The 21,213-nt window shown below is 51.9% G+C and overlaps 1 protein-coding gene across 1 annotated transcript in view; it reads left to right on the forward strand.

Annotated features, from left to right (window-relative positions):
- The window catches only part of SUPT6H (SPT6 homolog, histone chaperone and transcription elongation factor), a 42,382-nt gene extending 24,364 nt beyond the window's left edge, over positions 1-18,018 (forward strand). Inside the window, exons 18-37 of the mRNA XM_081843711.1 lie at positions 208-347; positions 441-558; positions 710-786; positions 2,042-2,177; positions 3,408-3,545; positions 4,791-4,958; positions 6,501-6,628; positions 7,436-7,643; positions 7,746-7,893; positions 8,436-8,578; positions 9,051-9,191; positions 10,078-10,273; positions 10,852-11,090; positions 11,182-11,295; positions 11,624-11,748; positions 12,736-12,848; positions 13,563-13,640; positions 13,730-13,896; positions 15,728-15,918; positions 16,998-18,018. Of these exons, the coding sequence (XP_081699837.1) occupies positions 208-347; positions 441-558; positions 710-786; positions 2,042-2,177; positions 3,408-3,545; positions 4,791-4,958; positions 6,501-6,628; positions 7,436-7,643; positions 7,746-7,893; positions 8,436-8,578; positions 9,051-9,191; positions 10,078-10,273; positions 10,852-11,090; positions 11,182-11,295; positions 11,624-11,748; positions 12,736-12,848; positions 13,563-13,640; positions 13,730-13,896; positions 15,728-15,918; positions 16,998-17,184 (2,955 nt within the window). The 3' untranslated portion in view covers positions 17,185-18,018. The remainder of the gene's footprint in view (positions 1-207; positions 348-440; positions 559-709; positions 787-2,041; positions 2,178-3,407; positions 3,546-4,790; positions 4,959-6,500; positions 6,629-7,435; positions 7,644-7,745; positions 7,894-8,435; positions 8,579-9,050; positions 9,192-10,077; positions 10,274-10,851; positions 11,091-11,181; positions 11,296-11,623; positions 11,749-12,735; positions 12,849-13,562; positions 13,641-13,729; positions 13,897-15,727; positions 15,919-16,997) is intronic.
- Positions 18,019-21,213: the final 3,195 nt, after the last annotated feature.

A 21,213-nucleotide genomic window follows, 5' to 3' on the forward strand; every position in this document is an offset into this window, starting at 1 on the left:
TCAAAGCTTTGTCACCTCCAGTTCCCCTTGCCTCTTAGTGCCACCTAGGGAATTCCACCGCCCTCTTTGGGGACCACTCTCATGCAGCCCAAAAATGGTTCTTTGAGCTCTGCCCTTAGATACTTTCTGAGGTTCTGTCAAACCCTCCAAATGGTCCAGGTGGAAGTTTCCTCCAGGGTCTGCCCATGAGTCGCCTTCCTTTTCTAGGCTTGCAGCCGGAAGCTGCACAACTGGCTGAAGGCGGCTCCTTACCGGCCAGACCAGCAGGTGGAGGAAGACGACGACTTCATGGACGAGAACCAGGGGAAGGGCATCCGGGTGCTGGGCATCGCCTTCTCCTCGGCCAGGTATGGAGGCTCCTTGGCAGAGATGCGTCCCCAACGCCCTGGTGGGGTTTTCTCCCCGCTTTTCTAACGGCGCACCGTTCCTTTTTCTTACAGAGACCACCCTGTCTTTTGTGCCCTGGTGAATGGGGAAGGGGAGGTGACGGATTTCCTGCGCCTGCCGCATTTCACCAAGCGAAGGAACGCCTGGCGGGAGGAGGAGAGAGAGAAGAAGGTGAGGGGAGAAGCTGAAGACATACTGGCTGAGAGGGCTTTCTTCCCATCACCAAATCACCTGCTTTAGGAGCCTTTGTGTGTAAAGTCGCTGTGTTCTGTCCGGTGTCCTTTCTGCCTCCCTCACTCTCTACCCCTTTCTCTGCCCTCAGGCTCAGGATATCGAGACCCTGAAGAAATTCCTGCTCAGCAAGAAGCCCCATGTGGTCACCATTGCAGGAGAGAACAGGTGAGCCACCTGAACAGCAAAAGAGCCTGACTGCTGGATCGTGCTCAGGACTCCTCTAATCTGCCATCCTGCTCTCACAGTAGCCTGCCGGATGCCTCCTTCTCAGCACATTCAGCCCTCATCTCATTTTTAAAAAAATATTTATCTCCTACTTTTCTGTTTTAAAGACAAACCAATCACGACTCAAAGCAGCTTTCATCATACTTTAAAACAGCCAGCTGGAGTGAGGGTGTGTACAGGGCCTGCGGTATATAATCTACTCCTGGTTTATATTTGATGTTTTTGTTTTTTTGTTTGTTTTCGGATTGGCTGTTTTAAATACCTGATGCAAGCTGCCTTGAGTACTTCTGCTGCAACAGGAAAGGAGGATATGAATGGTTTAAGAACAACAGAAGTTTGCTCATGAATGAGCAAGTAGCAGCTCAGTGCCGGGGGATGGGGGACCTTTTTCACCCTGAAGGCCACATTCCCTTCTGTTTTTTTATTTTAAAATATTTTTTATCACAAATTTGCAACAAATTGTAACGTAATCAAAAATTCAAATTACATTTACATTTCAAAATCCCCCCACAACTTCCCTTCCTGGTTTATCACATACTTGTTTCTTCTGCTTAGAATACACACCTTATACACTAAAATTAAAGTTATACATTCTTAATCTATTTTCTTTTTTCAACCTTTTAACCACATATTTATATTTTCTATTTATTAATTGTAAGTGCCGGCCACATTCCCTTCTGGATCATAGCTGTCAACGTTTTCCCCTTTTTAAGGGAAATTCACTTGTTCCAAATAGGATTCCTTGCAAGAAAAGGGGGAAAGTTGACAGCTATGTTCTGGATGCAGCCTGCCAGGGGCCCGCATGCCGGGATGGGCAGGGCCAGAGGCAAAAGTGGGAGGAGCAACAAATGTAAACTGCCTTTGCATGGTAGAGTAGTTTCTCCATTCAGAAATCCCTTTGCATCCTTCATCCAGAAAAACGAGAGGCATCATCAGGGTCCAGCCAGGCAAAAACACTCAAGGGAAGGTCCAGCACTGGGCCGGTGACGGGGTGTGTCCTGGGGGCCAGATAGAGAGGTGGGGGGACGTCATCCTTTATGTAGAGCAAACACTACGCCCAGACAGGGACAGGATGCCTTCTGCTGCACAGCTCCCTCTTTGGGTCAAGAGATGCCGCTCAGTTTGCAATTGTGGTTCGCTCTCTCTCGTGGCCAAGCTCTCAGCTGTTTCCTGCTTTCTCCTCTCCCTTTGCCAGGGATGCCCAGATGCTGATAGAGGACGTGAAGCGCATTGCCCACGAGCTGGACCAAGGGCAGCAGCTCTCCTCCATTGGGGTGGAGCTGGTGGACAATGAGCTGGCCACTCTCTACATGAACAGCAAGAAGTCCGAGGTGAGCCTGGAGACCCTCCCCCATTGCCCAAACTCGGGACACTTGCTGTCCCCTGCCTGAAGCCCTGGAGAGCCACTGCCAGCCAGGGTAGGCACTGGTGAGCTAGACGGACCAAGGGTCTCTAAATGAGGTACTGTTGTTTTCCGTGTATAAGACAAGGTTTTTTGACTTTTAAAATATTTTACAAATTGGGTGTCGTCTTATACATGGAGGGGACAGACAATAGGTGGTTTATGCGATACAGTGGTGCCCTGCAAGACGGAAAACCCGCTAGACGAAAGGGTTTTCCGTTTTGGAGGCGCTTCGCAAAACGAATTTCCCTATGGGCTTGCTTCGCAAGACGAAAATGTCTTGCGAGTTCCTGCGGGGGTTTTCCCCTCCCCCCCCTTTTCCTAAGCCCTAAGCTGCTTATCAGCTGATCCGCTGATAAGCCGCTAATAGCGCTAATCCGCTAAGCTGTCAATGGGCTTGCTTTGCAAGACGAAAAAACCGCTATACGAAGAGCCTCACGGAACGGATTAATTTCGTCTTGCGAGGCACCACTGTACGTGTGATTGGCAGCATTGGTCAATCTATGAGCAATCCTCCAAAAAAGCTCAACAACTCTGGGCACTCTCCCCCCATTTTCCTAATTTTGAGTCCCCCAAAATAGGAGGTGTCTTAAACACGGAAAAATACAGTAGTTTCTTGCGTAGTGTCTAGCTTTTAAAAAGTGTTTTATTTTATTTGTGGTTACAGTCCAGGAGCTATCAGGAACACAGCAAATTTGAAAACTACACACTTATTAGGAAAACTTTTTCCAGGTCTTGATATCGGCTTTTATTTCAGTTGTTTTAATCGTTGATGTTGCTGATTTCCCCCCACCCCTTTCTCATGATGCTATATCTTATTGCCGTTCATATTACAGTGGTACCTCGGGTTAAGTACTTGATTTGTTCCGGAGGTCCGTACTTAACCTGAAACTGTTCTTAACCTGAAGCACCACTTTAGCTAATGGGGCCTCCTGCTGCTGCCGCGCCGCAGAGCACAATTTCTGTTCTCATCCTGAAGCAAAGTTCTTAACCCGAGGTACTATTTCTGGCTTAGCGGAGTCTGTAACCTGAAGCGTATGTAACCTGAAGCATATGTAACCCGAGGTACCACTGTATTTGGATGTCATGGGAAGCTGCCTCACGTGTGGTTATGAGAGAAGGGCTATATGAACCCCTTTCTGGTGTGATTCTCTTGCAGACTGAATTCCGGGATTACCCCCCTGTCCTGCGCCAGGCCGTCTCCCTCGCCCGCCGCATCCAGGACCCCCTGATTGAGTTCGCTCAGGTCTGCAGCTCCGACGAGGACATCCTCTGCCTCAAACTGCACCCTTTGCAGGTAACACCACCGGCAGAAGATCTCCTTCGGAAAGCAACACTTGCCGTCCTTTGCTCAGCGTCAAATTCTGTATCTGTAAAGAATTCCATGTCTGGAGAGGCACTGCTTTTTCATTCGGAAATCTGGTTCAGTCCCTGGGAGTGTCTGAAGGCTTTCAGTCGTCTGTTGAAATCCCGGAGGCCGGCTGTGAAAAGGGCTTGCAGTCGTTTTCCATTGCATGCTGAAGCAGAATAAATCATGTTGAGTCCTTGTCTCTTTATCCCCTTGCCCTTTGATATATTTTAAGATCCACCTTACTCCCACTATGTTGTAATCTGCTTTAACTGGTTTTTTAATACTGTGTTCTTAAATTCTTGTAACCTGCCCCGGGACCTCATGGAGGGGGGAAGGCGGGTAAAATAAATAAATAAATAAATACATGAATTACATGACATTACATTTGTATCCCACCCTTCATCTGCAGATCTCAAGGCAGTTCACAGCATAAAAGTACAATAGAAAACATAATAAAAATAAGAATAAAAGCAGACCAATAACTCCCCCTCCCACAACACATTTAAAAGGGTATGTCAATCAGTTAAAGGCCCGGTTGAAGAGCGACGTTTTCACCGGGTGCCTAAAAGTGTATAATGAAGGTGCCCGTTGACAGGGCTGCCCTGTGCCCTGCAGTCTGCCACCCTGGAGCTGAGCCTTACGGCTCCGGTGTGTGAGTATAGAATAGAATAGAATAGAATAGAATAGAATAGAATAGAATAGAATAGAATTTTATTATTACGGTCACAGACCAGTTCCGGGTCACTTACAATATCAGGAAAATCATAAAACACAACAGGAATACATTGAATTGCAATTGGGTATAACAGAGACAATTCAGCTATAGCAGCAGTTAAAAAAATAGATTAAATATTGATCACTAAAATATAACCTAACATTATCATTTAAAATCTTAATCATTTTGGTAGTACAGCTTGTTCCCTGAGTTTTACGGCAGTCGCACAGAATTTGGCCACCCTTAGTGTGAGTTTTAGACATTGAAGTTCAGATCCATTTGGAGATTTTTGTATAACAGGAGTGATAAACACCGAGCGTATATCCCCGTAGAAATGGCAGCGTAACAAGAGAGACAGTTTCTACCTCCATCAAGCTGCAGGGGCAGACTCATTCCACGCATGGTTTACCCTCGAATCTGCCCTGCAATAAGGCAGATGACAGCCCGTTGATGTGGGTGTGTTTTTTCTCCCCCAGGAGCACGTGGTGAAGGAGGAGCTGCTGAACTCCCTGCACTGCGAGTTCATCAACCGTGTGAACGAGGTCGGGGTGGACGTCAACCGGGCCATAGCTCACCCGCACAGCCAGGCCCTCCTGCAGTACGTCTGTGGCCTGGGGCCCCGCAAGGGCACTCACCTGATGAAGGTAAGCAGAAGGCCCTAACAAGTCAAAGACGGCACTTGCGTAAGTCTCCCCCTTGAGGCCAGGGTGGCCTCACTCTGCCTCCTGGTAGTAGGGGCCTGTCCTGCTTCCAGCTCTGGGTTGGTTCAGTCTCCAGGCAGGCAATGATCCTTGCCTGAAATGCTGCAGAGCTGCTGGCAGTCTGTGTAGGCGGCACTGAGCTATATGGAACCAACAGTTGTAGCTTTGTAGAAGACAGCTTCCTGTGTTTCTATTTAAAAATCTCTTCATTTAGAATCATGAGGACTAGGGTTTTCCTTTTGAAGGGAAGTAGCTTTAGGTTAGTGGTAGAGCACCTGCTTTGTATGGGAATGACTGAATGTCTGAAGCCCTGTGGACAACACTGAGCTACGTGGAACTGTAGGGGAAACACTAGTTTCCCTTACTGGAGGTCAGTAATAAATCAATCGGTGTTTATTTTGCGCATGCAAGGCGGCAGCCCTAATGCAGAAGTCATTGCAAAGAATTCAAATGCAGTACAAGCATAGGTGTAGCAACAAAAAACCATCCACCCCACCCCTTCATTCCGTTGGCTCATCACCCTTGTGAAGCATCGTTTCAGCAACACTAACCAACCAGCAGTTTGCCCCTTTTGACACAAACGGTCCCTTTCGTTGGTACTCTATTTTACACCGCCGGCTATGCAGAAGTGCTTGATCGGCAGTTCTCTTTGCAGCTTCTACGGCATTTGTTGCATTCTGCGTCTTCTGATGTCTCCAAATGTTCTCTTTTCTGTAACATGGCTCACTGGCTCCTTTTCAGCCACGTCAACTGTGGCCTTGTCTGTTCCCCTCCTAACAGTTTCTTTTCAGGGCAACGTAACGATTTATCTGTTTTGGCCTCTTGGTATAGAGCAGCCTCCTACACTCGTATGTTACGGAAGAGGCCCAGCTCAGCAGGAGAGCCGCCTGCCTCGCAAGCAGAAGTTCCCAGGTTCAGTCCTGGGCATCTCCGGCTGAAAAAGGGACAGGCAGGAGGTGACAGGACAGGACTTTCTCTGCCCTGGGACCTTGCAGAGCCCCTGCCAGTCAGAGGAGGCTACAGGGGGCTTAGAGGGACAAACATCCTGTCCAAGCGTAAGGCAAGAGGACATGGCTTTGAGGCCCTTGCCCAGGCCACCCAACCTCCTTATATAAGGCAGCTCCTTTCTGCCAGGACGAAATGCCTCCCTCCGGGCAGAACTGTGCCACATAATTCCTGCTCTGCATTTGTAAAAACTCAAATCTTTTAGTGTGGCGGCACCTACACTTTGGAACTCCCTGCCGTTTTACCCCAGGCAGGCCCTTTCGCTGTGTTCCTTAAAGCACCTGCCAAAAACATTTTTTAATTTAGATGAAGCCTACTCAGATGTCTAGATTGCTGGCCTGTTTTTAGTTTTAATTTTTGGAATGTTTTAATTGTTTCTTACTAACAACCCTGTTGTTTTCTTATTTGAGGTTTTTTACGATCAAACAGCACATGAATTTTTATGAAATGAAATAAAGGAATGCTCTGTGCCCCTCTTAGATCCTGAAGCAGAACAACACCCGACTGGAGAACCGGACCCAGCTGGTCACCATGTGCCACATGGGGCCTAAAGTCTTCATCAACTGTGCCGGCTTCATCAAGATCGACACAGCATCGCTGGGCGACAGGTGAGCAAGCGGGGCGGCAGCGGGGTGGTGGTGGTGAAATGTTCAAGGAGGCCGGAGGTTTCCCTCCCTGTCCTTCAGGTCTCAGGTTGGTTCACAGGATAAACCAAGGATCAGCAAACTTTTTCAGCAGGGGGGCGGTCTACTGTCCTTCAGACCTTGTGGGGGGCTGGACTATTTTTTGAGGGGGGGGGATCAACAAATTCCTATGCCCCACAAATAACCCAGAGATGCATTTTAAATAAAAGGACACATTCTACTCATGTAAAAACACGCTGACTCCCGGACGGTCTGTGGGCCGCATTGAGAAGGTGATTGGGCCGGATCTGGCCCCCGGGCCTTAGTTTGCCTATCCATGGGATAAACTCACAATGTTTTGATTACTATTATTTTTTATAAATGGTTCTATAGATTTTTTAAATAAATAAATAAAATAAAATTGAGAGAGTCTGGCTGCTGGATCAGGCTAGAGGCTCAGCATTGTGTCCTCACCATGGGCAGTCAGATGCCTGTAGGAAGCCCCCAGGTGGGATCCAAACACGAGAGCCCTCTCCCCTCTGCAGTAGAGGTGCAGAACAGCCATTGTGGCTGGTCACCACTGGTAGCCTTCTGTTTCTCCGTGAATTTGTCTCATCCTCTTTTGTAGCCATCCCTGCATCAGGACTTCCTTCTGTTTCCAGGGGGTCTCGGTCGCCTTTGCAAGACCAGCTGCTCCTGAACCCCTGACCTCTGCTCCTGAACCCCTGACACCAGCGCACTCCAGTTTTTCACACCTTCTGCTCAGTCCTCCTTTTCCTTCTCTTTTTGTAGCACGGACTCCTACATCGAGGTCTTGGACGGGTCCAGGGTCCACCCAGAGACCTACGAGTGGGCCCGGAAGATGGCCGTTGACGCCCTGGAGTATGACGAGTCAGCTGAGGATGCCAACCCGGCCGGAGCTCTGGAGGAGATCCTGGAAAACCCAGAGCGCCTGAAAGACCTGGATCTGGATGCCTTTGCCGAAGAGCTGGAGAGACAGGTTGGTGGTGGGAAGAGCCCTGAGGGGCTTAGATGGGGGCGGGGAGAATCTGACCCTCTGGTTTTCACTTCTCCTTTTTCTGTCTGTCTCCCTCTCTCTCAGGGCTACGGTGACAAGCACATCACCCTGTATGACATCCGAGCTGAGCTGAGCTGCCGCTACAAGGACCTGAGGAGCCCCTACCGCTCCCCCAACTCAGAAGAGGTCTTCAACATGCTGACGAAGGAGACACCCGAGACGTTCTATATAGGTAGGAGATGTTCTATATATGTCTGCCTCTCCCCCCCGGGGCAAGGCCTACCGAGGAGGAGGAGGGCAGTTGCTGTTCTGGTGCTTAGGGCCAGAGAAGTGGTGGCATTGATGGAGACTGGTGGGGGGGTGTCACCAGCACACCCCCTGGGGCCACAATGTGCTGCCAGCCTTCTTTATTTATTTGGGTTTTGGGGATAAAGATTTGATTTCATTTTATAGCAAGTATAAAACAGAGAGAACAGCTGCAACAGCATATGAAAATCAAAAGCAAAAGGGGTTGCGAAACACCTCTTGTGCACCCATAAACTCCACCCTTCCTATCCCACCTGTGCCAACTTTTAAACATCTCCAGAAAATTTTTCGATTCCTCTAGGCCTATGCAGGCAATTAAGAGTGCTTCCTTCCCCAAAGGTCTGCTTTTGACTTTCTAAATATGGTTTTTATTACATGGCTTTATGTATTCTCACTGTAAACTGCTTTGAGAGAGAGAGAGAGAAACGTATACAAATATTTTTACAATTAATCAACCTCCATCCCCAGGTAAACTCATCATCTGCAACGTGACGGGGATAGCCCACCGGCGGCCCCAGGGGGAGAGCTATGACCAGGCGATCCGGAATGACGAGACGGGCCTGTGGCAGTGCCCCTTCTGCCAGCAGGACAACTTCCCCGAGCTCAGCGAGGTAACAGAGCCACACCAGTGTGGTGCAGTGCTTAGAGAGGGTCAGACTAGGACCTGGAAAACTAGGGTTCAAGTCTCCCTTCAGCCACGGAGCTTGCTGGGTAGCCATCTATGTGTCTCAGCATAGTCTGCATCGCAGGGTTGTTGCAAGGATAAAATGAGGAGGTGGAGAACCGTATAGACCCCTTTGAGCTCCTTGGAATAAAAGGTGGAATATAAATGCAAGAAATGAATAGATCTGCGCCATCATCAAGTCTCGTTCAGCAGCAAGTCTGGCAACTGCTGCGATGCTTGCTAGGCAGGGGCGCCTCACCTGCCCAGGCCTTTGGAGAGATCCTGACTGAGGGCACACATGGCCAGCCAAGCAGCCACTTGAGTGTGTGTGTGTGTGTGTTTGCCTGGGTCCTGGTTAGGCAGAGCTCCACCCTCCGCCCTCCTTTTGCCGTGACTTTGCTTCCTCTGCTCCGTTCCAGGTCTGGAACCACTTTGACAGTGGCTCTTGCCCCGGCCAGGCCATCGGGGTGAAGACACGGCTGGACAACGGTGTCACGGGCTTCATCCCGACTAAGTTCCTCAGCGACAAGGTGGTCAAGCGGCCAGAGGAGAGGGTCAAGGTAGGCCATTTCCCTGCCTCCAACCCCCTGCAATTTTAAGTATCACAGCTAAAGAATCCCTGACAGGTGGCCACCCAACCTCTGTCTAAAAACCACCCATGAACAGAAGTCCCTTCCACCACTGAACAGCTCAGACTGTCAGAAAGTTCTTCCTGATGTTGAGTCGGAATCTCCTTTCTCGTAACTTGGAGCCATGAGTTCGAGTCTTACCCTCCAGAGCAGGAGAAAATCTTTTTATATATTCTTTTTTATTAATTTTATTTTAACATATCATTTTCAACAATTATAAAACACACTTTTATATCTTATATGGGCTTTTTTTTACTTCTGCCAATCACATCTGAAAATTTTCCAGTCTTTTCCACTTAATTTGCATTTTTTTTCTTTCTTTATTACATATAAGTATCATAACTAATGTCTTTCTTCTTTATCTTCTTTGCAATATTTCATATATTCCTCCTTACAAAACTTCTTGTAGTCCTCCTAGTGTAATTTGTTGAGTACAGTTGCTCTTCAAATAGTTTGTATATTTCTACCAGTCTTCTGTGAATATCTGGTCCCGCAGGTTTCGAATCCTTCCTGTCATCTTGTCCAATTCTTTGTAGTCCATTAGCTCCGTCTGCCATTTTTCTTTCATCAGTATTTCTTCTTGCTTCCTTTTCTGGGCCAACAGGAGAAAACCATCTTGTTCCCTCTTCCCTGAGACAGCCCTTGAGATAGTTGAAGATGGCTCTCCTATCTCCTCTCAGTCTCCTCTTTTCCAGGCTAAACATACCCAGCTCCTTCAACCATTCCTCATCAGGCTCGGTTTCCTTGCTCCTCTCGGTCGCCCTCCTCTGCGCACCTCTTTCTCCTCCCGCTGACAGTCTGCCTCTGTCTTGCCCAGGTGGGGATGACCGTCCACTGCAGGATCATGAAGATCGACATTGAGAAGTTCAGCGCCGACCTGACCTGCCGGACGTCGGACTTGATGGACAAGAGCAACGAGTGGAAGCTTCCCAAGGACACCTACTACGACTTTGATGCTGAGGCCAGTGACCACAAGCAGGAGGAGGAGTACAAGAAAAGGCAGCAACGCACGAGTGAGTCCCTGGCACTCAGACGGCTGTCTTGGGGGCAGCCAAGAGGGTGGGCTGTGGTCCCAGTCATTGGGGAAGTGAGCAATAGAAAGAGCCTGTTGGATCAGCCCAGTGGCCCATCTGGTCCATAATCCTGTTCTTCCAGTGGCCAACCAGATGCCCCTTATGGGAATCCCGCAAGCACCAGAACGTTCTCCCCTCTTGTGGCTTCCAGAAGCAACTGTGGAGGCAGAGCCTAGCCATTATGGCCAGTAGCCATCAATAGCCCTCTCCTCCTCCTCCATGAATTTCTCCAGTCCTCTTTTGAAACCATCTAGTTTGGTGGCCATCACTGCCTCCTGTGGCAGGGAGTTCCACAGTTGCGCTGCTTGGAAGGACTTTCTTTGACCTGTCTCGTGTCTCCCAAAGCCCCACTTCGCTGGGTGTCCACAAGGTCTAGTGTTATGAGAAAAGGAGAAAGCTTTCCTCTTCCCGCTCTCACCATGCATAACTCGCACTGTGTCCCCTCGAATTCACCTTTCCTCCAAGCAAGAAAGCTCAGTGCGCTGCCACCTGTCTGCCTCTCTTCCCCCTCTCCACAGCGTACATCAAGCGTGTGATAGCCCACCCCTCCTTCCACAACATCAACTTCAAGCAGGCTGAGAAGATGATGGAGACCATGGACCAAGGAGATGTCATCATCCGCCCCAGCAGCAAAGGAGAGAACCACCTGACGGTCACCTGGAAAGTCAGCGACAACATCTACCAGCACGTGGACGTCCGCGAGGAGGGCAAGGAGAACGCCTTCAGCCTGGGGGCCACCCTCTGGATCAACACAGAAGTGAGTCCGGAGGCAGGAAGCCTGGTGGGCTTGTGGGGAAACCCACCTTGACCCCTCCGCCTGTAACCCTCTCTGCCTTTTCCGCCCCAAGGAATTTGAGGACCTGGACGAGATCGTTGCCCGCTATGTGCAGCCGATGGCGTCCTTCGCCAGAGACCTGCTCAGCCACAAATACTACCAGGATTGCAACGGGGGAGACAGGAAGGTGAGCGCACACACATCTGGGCAGAGCTGAGCTTGGGGGCTTCTCTTTTCAAGGAAGAAGTGAGCCATGGGCGCTCCCTGCCCCTGTGAGTTGGCACTGCCACTGGGGGAGAGGAACTTCCCAGGGAAAAGAGCCTAACCAGTGCCCACCAGGTAAGGTCAGGGTGCCAGGGGAGGCAATGCTGACTGGGCTTCGCAGCATATCCAAAAGCCCCTTGACTTCCCCCGGGCGGCCATTCAAGGAGGGGAGAAGCCCCTGCTCTGGATCCCCACCCCCTTCAGAAGCAGCATTGATGGCCCATTCTGTTACTGCTCTGTCCGTGTGCCAGAAACTGGAGGAGCTCCTGATCAAGACCAAGAAGGAGAAGCCCACCTTCATCCCCTACTTCATCTGCGCCTGCAAAGAACTTCCGGGCAAATTCCTGCTGGGCTACCAGCCACGGGGGAAGCCCAGGTGAGTTCCCCGCCGCCCCCGGGATTAGTCCTTGCAGGAACAGGGGAGGTGATGATAAGGTGCCTCTTGGGGGATCACTTTCCCCCTCCTGCCCACCCCCAACAAACCCCCTTTGGCTTTAGGCTGGGCCATTTCTCCATCTAGCCCCATAATGTCTCCTCTGATGGACAGCAGCTCCCCAAGAAAGAGCAGCTTTCCCGATATCTTCTCAGGAGGTGCTGTGGTCCTTCTGCGTGCAAAGCTAGACTGAGACCCAAGCCTGCTGACAGGCATTATTCCTGATGCTGAAGGGGGTGGGAATGGTCAGAGGCAAGGAGAGGTGTCTTCAGATGGGGCTTCAGAAGCTCAGGTGCAGAAATGCAGATTCCGAAGTCCATCCAGTTCTCACAACACCTGCAGGAGGGCTTGGGGATGCCTGGCAAGATATATGTTGATGCCCAGGGAGAAAGGGACCTTCCAGATGTGTCTGGACTCCAGCAACAAAGGAGGAGGATGGGAGTTGGAGCCCAGCAACATCTAGTGCCAACTCCCCGCAAGGTCTGGGCTCTTTCAGCAGAGCTGCCATGTTTGGAGAAGGGCTGTTGCTCAGTCTAACTCTGAGTGACCTTCTCCACACAGAGATGTCTGTCGATTGGCTCATTGCATTTAGAGAATGCTTTCTTGCAAGGCACCTGAGGTTCTTTACCATTTTAAATTATGAGAATAAGCAAATGTTGCAAGATCTTTTCAGGCCAGCTTCAGGAGCTGGTGGCAGGAACTCCCTGGCCTGGCCTTTCTCGCTTTTGCCATCCCTCAGGGCTGACGTGTCTTAAGTAGTCCCAGGAAATGGTCTGTGTGTGTGTGTGTGTGTGTGTGTGTGTGTTCCTCTTGGGTGGGGATGGCCCAGTCTCCCTGGCCTGGGCCTCATCACTTCCCACCTTGAGATGACTCTGAGCAGAGGTGTTCAACTCAATGTCACCAGGGTGGGGGCCACTTCTCTCCCCGCAGGATTGAGTATGTGACGGTTACGCCCGAAGGCTTCCGGTACCGCAGCCACATCTTTCCCACGGTCAACGGGCTTTTCCGATGGTTCAAGGATCACTATCAGGATCCTGTGCCAGGTAATCCCAGCCCCAATTAGGGGACAAAATTGGGGTCAGCGAGAGGCAAAATTGGGGTCAGCGAGATGTGCATCATGGGGATGCGGGAAAGGCGGCAGCCGTGAACCAGAAAGGCCGCTTCTGACAAAATAGCATGCCCCACAGCGAGGCAGGAGAGAGGCTCAATGGCCCCTCCAACGTCACCCTAGGGCAGGGGTGGGGAGCCAGTGCCCTGCCCCCCCCATTATGATATTGTTTGACTCCTTCCCATTGGCCATGCTGGCCGCAGTGGCAGATGGGAATTGAAGTCCAACAACCTCTGGAGAGCATCAGGTTCCCCCTCCGTGCCCTAGAGCTAGCCAGCCTTCCTCCCTCCTCGGTTGTGAGCACACACTGGGACCTTGTGAGCCTGGGGTGCTGTCAACTTTGAGGACAGGGGGTGCCTGTTGGAACTGGGCCTCCAACCTTCTGCTTCCTTCTCCCGCTGAGGCAGCCTAGTGGGACGGCCACCCCCAAGTGGTGGTTATGGGGAAAGGAGGCCTGATGGGGCTGGCCAGCTGCTGGAGAGCCAATGGAGAGAGCTTTACTTCCCAACCCCCTGACTGCTAGACTGCCCCCATTCTGTTGCACGCTGGGGGGGGGCGGTGGGGGGGGGAGATGCAGACCACAGTCCACTTGTGCAGCGACTTGGTCAGATCCCCAGCCCCCGCAATTCACCTCTCTTCCCACCCCCAGGAGTCACCCCCAGCAGCAGCAGCAGGACCAGGACTCCAGCTTCCATCAACGCGACTCCCGCAAACATCAACCTGGCAGGTGAGTGCCCTCTACCGCCGCTTCCCCTGCTTTTCCCGCCTGCTCTTGGCGTCTTTGCTCACGGGCTCCGCCTCGCTTCTGCCCCGCAGACCTGACCCGAGCTGTGAACGCCCTGCCACAGAACATGACCTCGCAGATGTTCAGCGCCATCGCGGCCGTGACGGGCCAGGGGCAGAACCCCAACGCCACCCCTGCGCAATGGGCCTCCAGCCAGTACGGCTACGGAGGCAGCGGCGGCGGGAGCAGCGCTTACCACGTAGGTGAACGCAGGAAGAGAGGGGCCGGGTGGGGCAGAGGCTGAGGACTGGGGGGCACCGGGTGGGGCTGCTCTAGACTCGTTCTTCTGGTTTTCGGGGCAGCACATCCCAGCCAGCGCTCAGGCTCCGGTTAAGGTAAGAATCATAGAGTTGGAAGGGTCCCCAATGCTCATTAGTCCAGCCCGCCCCCCCCCCGCCTGCTCTTGATTGTTCACACCTCTGCCTTCCTTTGGGAAGGACGGTGGCTCAGCAGTACAGCATCTGCCTTGTGTGTGGAAGGTCCCAGGTTCCATCTGGGTTGGGAGACAACCCCTGCCAATCAGTGTAGGCAGCACTGAGCTAGATGGACGCAAAGTCTGACTTGCTTCCTAGCTGGGCATCTTCTTTTCTCAAAGTGTGGGTATCGCAGCGTCGCCTGCCTGCGGTTCCACCGTTTTTATTCACGTTGCATTTTCTTCCACTAAACAGAGTAGATGAAAGGGAAATCGGCTGTGGGCAAGTGAGTAGCCCCCACGCTAAAGGAATGTGCTGGGGGGGAGTATGGAGGAGGCAGGCTGGACGCTAGCGAGGGGGAGAGGACGTGAAGGACGCAGCTAAGCTGCCAGCAAGAAAAGGCTTAGCGGAGGAAGAATTTGCTGAGCCGACAGGCAGCGCTTGGCCGGCTGAGCTTGCTAATCGCCTGGCAGGCAGGGGCTGTGAGTGGAAGGGCCTCTGGTCCTCCCACTGACCTGGAATTAAGGGCACTTTCCTCCGCTCTTAATCCTGGCACCTCACAAACACTTGGCAGTGCCCTGCAGAGCGGCAGTCAGGAGAGGGGGCTGCATCTCGGGCAGAGGGCATCTGCTTTGCAGGCAGAAGGTCCCTAGTTCAGACCCCAGTGGCTCCTCCAGGTGGCGCTGGGGAAAAGACTTCCTGCCTGAAGCTCCCCTGGAGAGATGCTGCCAGTCTGTGTAGACAGGGCTGAGCTAGATGGAGACAACAGTCTGATTTGGTATAAGGCAACCTCCTCTTAAATCGGCCTTTAAGGCGGAACCATGAGGACCAGGATCTTGTTACATTTTTAGGGAAAGAGCAGCAGCTCAGGAGCAGAGCACCTGCTTCGCATGCGGAAGGTCCCTGGCTCAGTCTATTTTTACTCAGCGTTAACTGCTTTTCATTCTGAATTTTGAACGGCTGTAATGCACACTGGGACCTGCCAGTAAAGGGTGGGTTATAATGATGATGGGGGGCTGGGAATGCCCCCCAACTTGAAGCCTTGCAGAGCTGCTGACTCAGCAGAAGGCAGCCTCCTTTGACCTCCCGTCTCCTGATGGCACACGGAGTGGCTTGAAACTGAAGGGGTAACAGTGGGCAGAAAGAATATTTGACAGAGAGCAGTCCAGACTCGGAGGCAGAAGAAGAAGCCAGTGGTCTCCCTCTCCCCCATGGCCTCCCCGAACCAGAAGAGGCATGAAGAGGGAGAAGCAGAGGCAGGTGCATTGGCATAGTCTCAGATTGCTTGTGAGGGACCTGGTGGGGGAAGGAGGTTTAGGCGGATGTGGGAAAGCAGAGACCTCTTCCTCAGTCCCCACAACTGCCTCATAGGGGCAAGACCTACCAGAACCAGTTGCTGTTCTTACTAGGCCTGGCCTCCTGAGTCAACTTTGCTTCCTTGAATAAAGAGTTAACATCACTGACGCCGTGTGATTGATTGTTCACCTGCTCCTGACAGCTGGCCGCCTGCTCCCATGTCTGTGGCCCCACAAGCTCCTTTTTGATGCTCCCACTTAGCCCTTTTTTGTCATTGGCTAATCTGTACTTTAATCTCTTTGTCTCTCTCTCTTGTCCCAGGTCTTCACGACTCCTGCCCAGCAGCCGGTGGCCACCCCACTTCTGACCCCCAGCTACTCCTACACGACCCCCAGCCAGCCCATCACCACCCCCCAGTACCACCAGCTCCAGGCCAGCACCACGCCCCAGTCCACCCAGTCTCAGCCCCAGTCCCAGCCGTCCTCCAGCTCAGCGCAGAGGCAGCAACCCAAGTGAGTGCTGCAAAAAGGCTCCTTGTTTTATTATTTACTTTAATGACGTTCCATTTCTATCCCACCTTTTCCTCCAAGGAGCTCAAGGCGATGTGCATGGTTCTCATTTAATCCTCACGGCAACCCTGTTTGGTAGGCTAGGCTAAGACCCAGTGAGCTTCATGGTCCTAGTCCAGTGCTCTAACCACTATGCCACACTGGTTCATGATGGAGAAGTGGGGAGGTTGGAGAGGGAAGGGGGGAGAAGAAGAAACCATGGAGGGAGAAAATTGGGGTGGGGTGAGACAAGGAGGAAAGGGCAGCACGGTTCAGTCAATTGATCAGTTGGGTTAAAAATATTCTTGATGTTTGGGGAGATTTGTAGAACACCTGGAGAGGGAAGGCTGGATTAAAACAAGCACTTTTTTCAAAACCAAAAATTAAAAACAATGGCAGGCACTTCTTTAGAAGAGACTCCCCCCCCCCCATGTTTTGTGTGCATTTCAGTCTCTCTCACAGACTCCTCCAAGGCAGCGCTCACCTGCTGCAGCATCTCCAGGTAGGGCTGAGGGGGGACCCTCTGCCTGGAACCTTTGACATAGCTCTGGTGTATGTCTCTAAACCGTAGTCCTGCACCAAGAGCTCCAGACACACAGCACTCTCTGGATCAGCCCAGCATTCAAAACGCCCATTGTTCTAGGCGCATTTTGTGACAGGGAATTCGCGCGAGTAGTTTCTGAGCTCTGAGGAGCAGTACTGCGCCTAAGATTTCAGGTTAAAACTGCAGACTGGAAGGAAAGGAGGATATTTTTCTGCCTCCCCACTTTCAGCCAGTCTCTGAAGACAGGAGAAGAAACCCTCTTAAGGGATGGGCATTGGAAGGACTAGGCCATGTGAAAAATGAGCCTAATACTTTAGCTGCAGTTCATTCATTTTCAGCTTTGCATTCTTGTTATTTAAAAAAGTGTGCCTAGATATTCTGTTGTTGCTCCCGTAACTTCGGTTTAAGGTGCCCTTTAGCCTCCAACTTTCCTCTCTCTGTTTCTAACACTGGATTGGCCCGTTGTCCTTGACCTCCTTCCTCTCTACCCCCTGCACAGGTCCAGCAGCCACACGGCCATCGACTGGGGCAAGATGGCAGAGCAGTGGCTGCAGGAGAAGGAGGCCGAGCGGAGGAAGCAGAAGCAGCGGCTGACCCCCCGTCCCTCGCCCAGCCCCATGATCGAGAGCACGCCCATGTCGGTCGCCGGAGACGCCACCCCGCTGCTAGATGAGATGGACCGGTAGTCCTGCTCCCCTCGCTGCCGCCGGAGACCCCCTCCCTCCCTCCTGCCGGCTGGCCACCTCCATCGGGGTCTTTGTTTCCTTTGCTCTGGACACTCGAGGCATGTGCCAGGGACGCTGGGCAGCGCCCTCCTTGTGGGTTGGAGAGGAGAGGCCCTTGTGTATATACTGGCAGCGGAGGCAGCCTTTCTGCTGGGCGGGGCGCCAGTCCTGACCCGGCTCTCCCGCTGCTCTTCTGCGCTTTGCTCTCGCAGCCGGCGTCAGCCGGTCCTCCCGCCAGCGATGTTCTCTTTTTCCGAAACCACCCCTGGAGTGCTGGCCAGATCCGGCTGCGTGGAGGAATAAAACCTTTGGGATTGGGGGGGGGGCAAGGGGTTCCAGGAGAGGGTCTCTACCAGTGCCTGGGCCAGGGTTTGCTCTCTCAGTCTCTCTCTGTGTCTGTCTGTCTTTCTCTCCCTCCTCCTTCGCTCGTTGCCTGTATTTGTATGTATGAAAAGGGCTTTGCTTTTGCCCACCCCCCTGGCATGCCAGGGCGAGGGGGGGGCGCTCCGTGGCTGGAAGAGAATCCAGCCTCCCTCGCCCGTCAGCTGGCTTTTCCTTGGCACACCCTCTCCGGGACAATATTTATTCAGTTGTGTTACTTTTAAAAAAAAAGGAGACTGCAGAGTTGAACCTGGGGCGACCGCGGCTTTTGTTTGGGAGCTGCGAAGTACCGGGAGAGTGAGAGTTTTGCGGCGGCCTGAATGCCAAGTAGTGCTCCCCCCCTTTACCCACCCCACTGCCCCCCCCTCCGCTCACTCCCAACAGCACCGAGGAATAAATAGTGTTTCTACTGAACCTTTGTGGAGGTTTTCTCTCTCCTTGCTTGCCAGCCAAAGAGGGCAGAGACTGAGTCTGACTGGACTCCCTTGCACAAAACCCAGGGCCAAAGCGGGGGCAGTGGGGAGGTTGTGTGTGAGGGGCGGGAGGGAATCTGTGGGGTAGGAGGAACTGGCTTGGGGGGGGGAACTCTGGAGATACAGGGATTTAAGTGCCTTTTCTGCCCAATCTCCTGTGGGTGTGGGGCTGGGGACAGCTCGCCAAGCCCCAGCAACTGTGCCAGCCCTGCGGGGGTGGACAAAGGCTCTGCCTCAATTCCTGAGTGGCGGATCAGGGCCAGGCCATGTCTGCCATTTCTCTCCTTCCTCCCCAACCCTTTCCCGTCCCCGTGAACCTTGGGCCTGGTCTCTGGAGCTGCTCTGTGCAGCGGGGTGGGGGGCACGCTCCTCTTGCCTTGTGCTCTGGAGCCCCCACCAGGTGGAGTCCCTTTGTCACTTTGTGACTTGTCCTCTCAACAATGAAATCCTTGCTCCTTGGGGTGGCTGTGTGGCTGCTCCTGGGAAGCCAGGAGGAGTCTTTGCCTCTCTAAGCACCAGAAGCTGTTTGCTCTCCTTTTCACTCTCATATTCTGGCTGACCTCTCCCAACCCACCCTGATTTTCTCGCTGTGATTTGCACAGCACTGGATTTTGCCACAATTTCCCCCCACCCTGCCCAGCATCCCTAGAATTGCTGCTTTCCATTTTGTTTTTTAAAAGAAACTTTCCCAAGCAATGACTAAAAAGCCCACTGTCCCACCTCTGCCAGTTGTTCCCCATTCGTCTCTTTGGATGGGCCTGCTCTGGCATCCCTGCCCACTTGGTCTGCCTTGAAGCTGCCCAATTCTGCTCCATCCCTGCGTTTTGGGTGTGAGCCTGGAGCAGTTCCACTGTTCCTGCAAAGAGGCAACAGCAGCTGCCTGCGGAGTCTCTGCAGGATCCCTGTTGCCTCATTCAAGGCAGGAAAGGGCACTCCCATCCTTTCAGAAACAGGGCAGGCATCTCTGAGGACGCCACCCCAGTCTTAACTCCTGCAGTCTAAACATAAGCCTGTTTGGGCGCGAGAGCGGTGAAGCTGCTGCTTTGAATTTGGAGAGGTTGCAGGGTGCTCTTTCATAGAATCGTCAGGTTGGAAGGGAGCCCCCTCTGCAATACAAGGATCACCACTAAAGGTCAGGAGCCCTGGTGTTGCTGGAGTCCAATCAGCCCCAGCCAGCAAAGGATGATGGGAGTTGGAGTCCGGAGGCCTCTGCATGACCCCATGCTTTAAACGTCCACCCAGGGATCTGGAATCTACTTCTAGCTTGCTTTTGTGATTATTAAATTTGTTGGCCACTATCTTGCCCAGGGCAACCCAAAGCAACTTAAAAACAAGCAAAAAACCCAGAACGGTACACTAAAACAGGTGTGTGTGTGGAAATAAATTTAAAACCCTCTACTCAAAGACCCCGTTCTCATGTTGCTACTCTCCAGACTTCTTGTGGAGGAGGGCCTCTGGTGACAATCACATCAGGTCGGTTCATATGTGGAGAGGCAGTCCTTGAGGTATAATAATAATAATAATAATAATAATAATAATAATAATAAAAACAAATTCCTTCCAGTAGCACCTTAAAGACCAACTAAGTCAGTTCTTGGTATGAGCTTTCGTGTGCATGCACACTTCTTCAGATACACAGTGTATCTGAAGAAGTGTGCATGCACACGAAAGCTCATACCAAGAACTGACTTAGTTGGTCTTTAAGGTGCTACTGGAAGGAATTTGTTTTGTTTTGACTATGGCAGACCAACATGGCTACCTATCTGTAACTAATAATAATAATAATTATTTATTATTTATAACCCCACCCATGTGGCTGAGTTTCTCCAGCCACACTGGGCGGCTTCCTATTGAGTGTTAAAAACAATACAGCATTAAATATTAAAAACTTCCCTAAACAGGACTCACCCTAGTTTTAATACCCATGGTTTAAACTGCGGAACTCCCTCCCACAGGAAGCAGCGACGGCCACCAACCTGGGTGTCTTTAGAAGTTTTATTAGACCATTCTTTGGAGGAGAGGACGATCGGTGGCTCCAACCAGGATCGCTTTACTCTGCCTCCACAAATGGAGCCAGGGATGCTTCCGAATCCCAGTTGCTGAAAGCCACAGGAGGGGAGAGTTGCTCTTGTGAGCATCTGGGTAGCCGCTGGGGGGACAGGAGGCTGAGCTAGATGGGCCACTGGCCTGATCCAGCCGATTCTTACTGTGTTCTCTGTGTGAGCTGACAGGTTCACCCTTTGCCTACGGCAGGAGCCGTATCTTGTAACAGCTGTTTGACAGTGGAACAGTCACCCTAGAGAGGTGGTAGAATCCCCTTCCTTGGAGGTTTTTAAGCTGAGGTTGGACGGTCATCTGCAATGGATGCTTTAGTTGAGATTCCTGCATTGCAGGGGGTTGGACTAGATGACCCTGGGGTTCCCTTCCAACTCTACAATACTACATTGGCTCCCAGTACGTTTCCGAGCACAATTCAAAGTGTTGGTACTGACCTTTAGAGCCCTAAATGGCCTCGGTCCAGTATGCCTGAAGGAGCGTCTCCACCCCCATCGTTCTACCCGGACACTGAGGTCCAGCACCGAGGGCCTTCTGGCGGTTCCCTCACTGCGAGAAGCCAAGTTACAGGGAACCAGGGAGAGGGCCTTCTCAGTAGTGGCACCCGCCCTGTGGAACGCCCTCCCATCAGATGTCAAAGAGAAAAACAACTACCAGACTTTTAGAAGACATCTGAAGGCAGCCCTGTTTAGGGAAGCTTTTGATGTTTGATGCATTACGGTATTTTAATATTTTGTTGGAAGCTACCCAGAGTGGCTGGGGAAGCCCAGCCAGATGGGCGGGGTATAAATAATAAATAATAATAATTATTATTATTATTATTATTATTGGCATGTAATAGGGAGCCTCTGGACTGCAGTGGAGCTCAACTGGAAGCATTTGCCTCCCTGCTCAGAGTGGCTCTTCAGAGGTGGTTGAGAAACCCAGCAAGGTGGGAGAGTGAAGACCAGATAAGCAGGGTGGTGGGAAAAGATGGGGAAAGGCTCAGGCCCATCAGGAAGGGTCCTGGCTTGGTGGTGGGGCCAGACCCCAGGGGTAATCCCTGCCCGAAAGCCTGGAAGGCTTCAGCCAGTCAGGGATG

The sequence above is a fragment of the Podarcis erhardii genome (assembly GCF_964252035.2).
Source record: "Podarcis erhardii genome assembly, chromosome: 16".
In the NCBI taxonomy this organism is placed as follows: domain Eukaryota; kingdom Metazoa; phylum Chordata; class Lepidosauria; order Squamata; family Lacertidae; genus Podarcis; species Podarcis erhardii.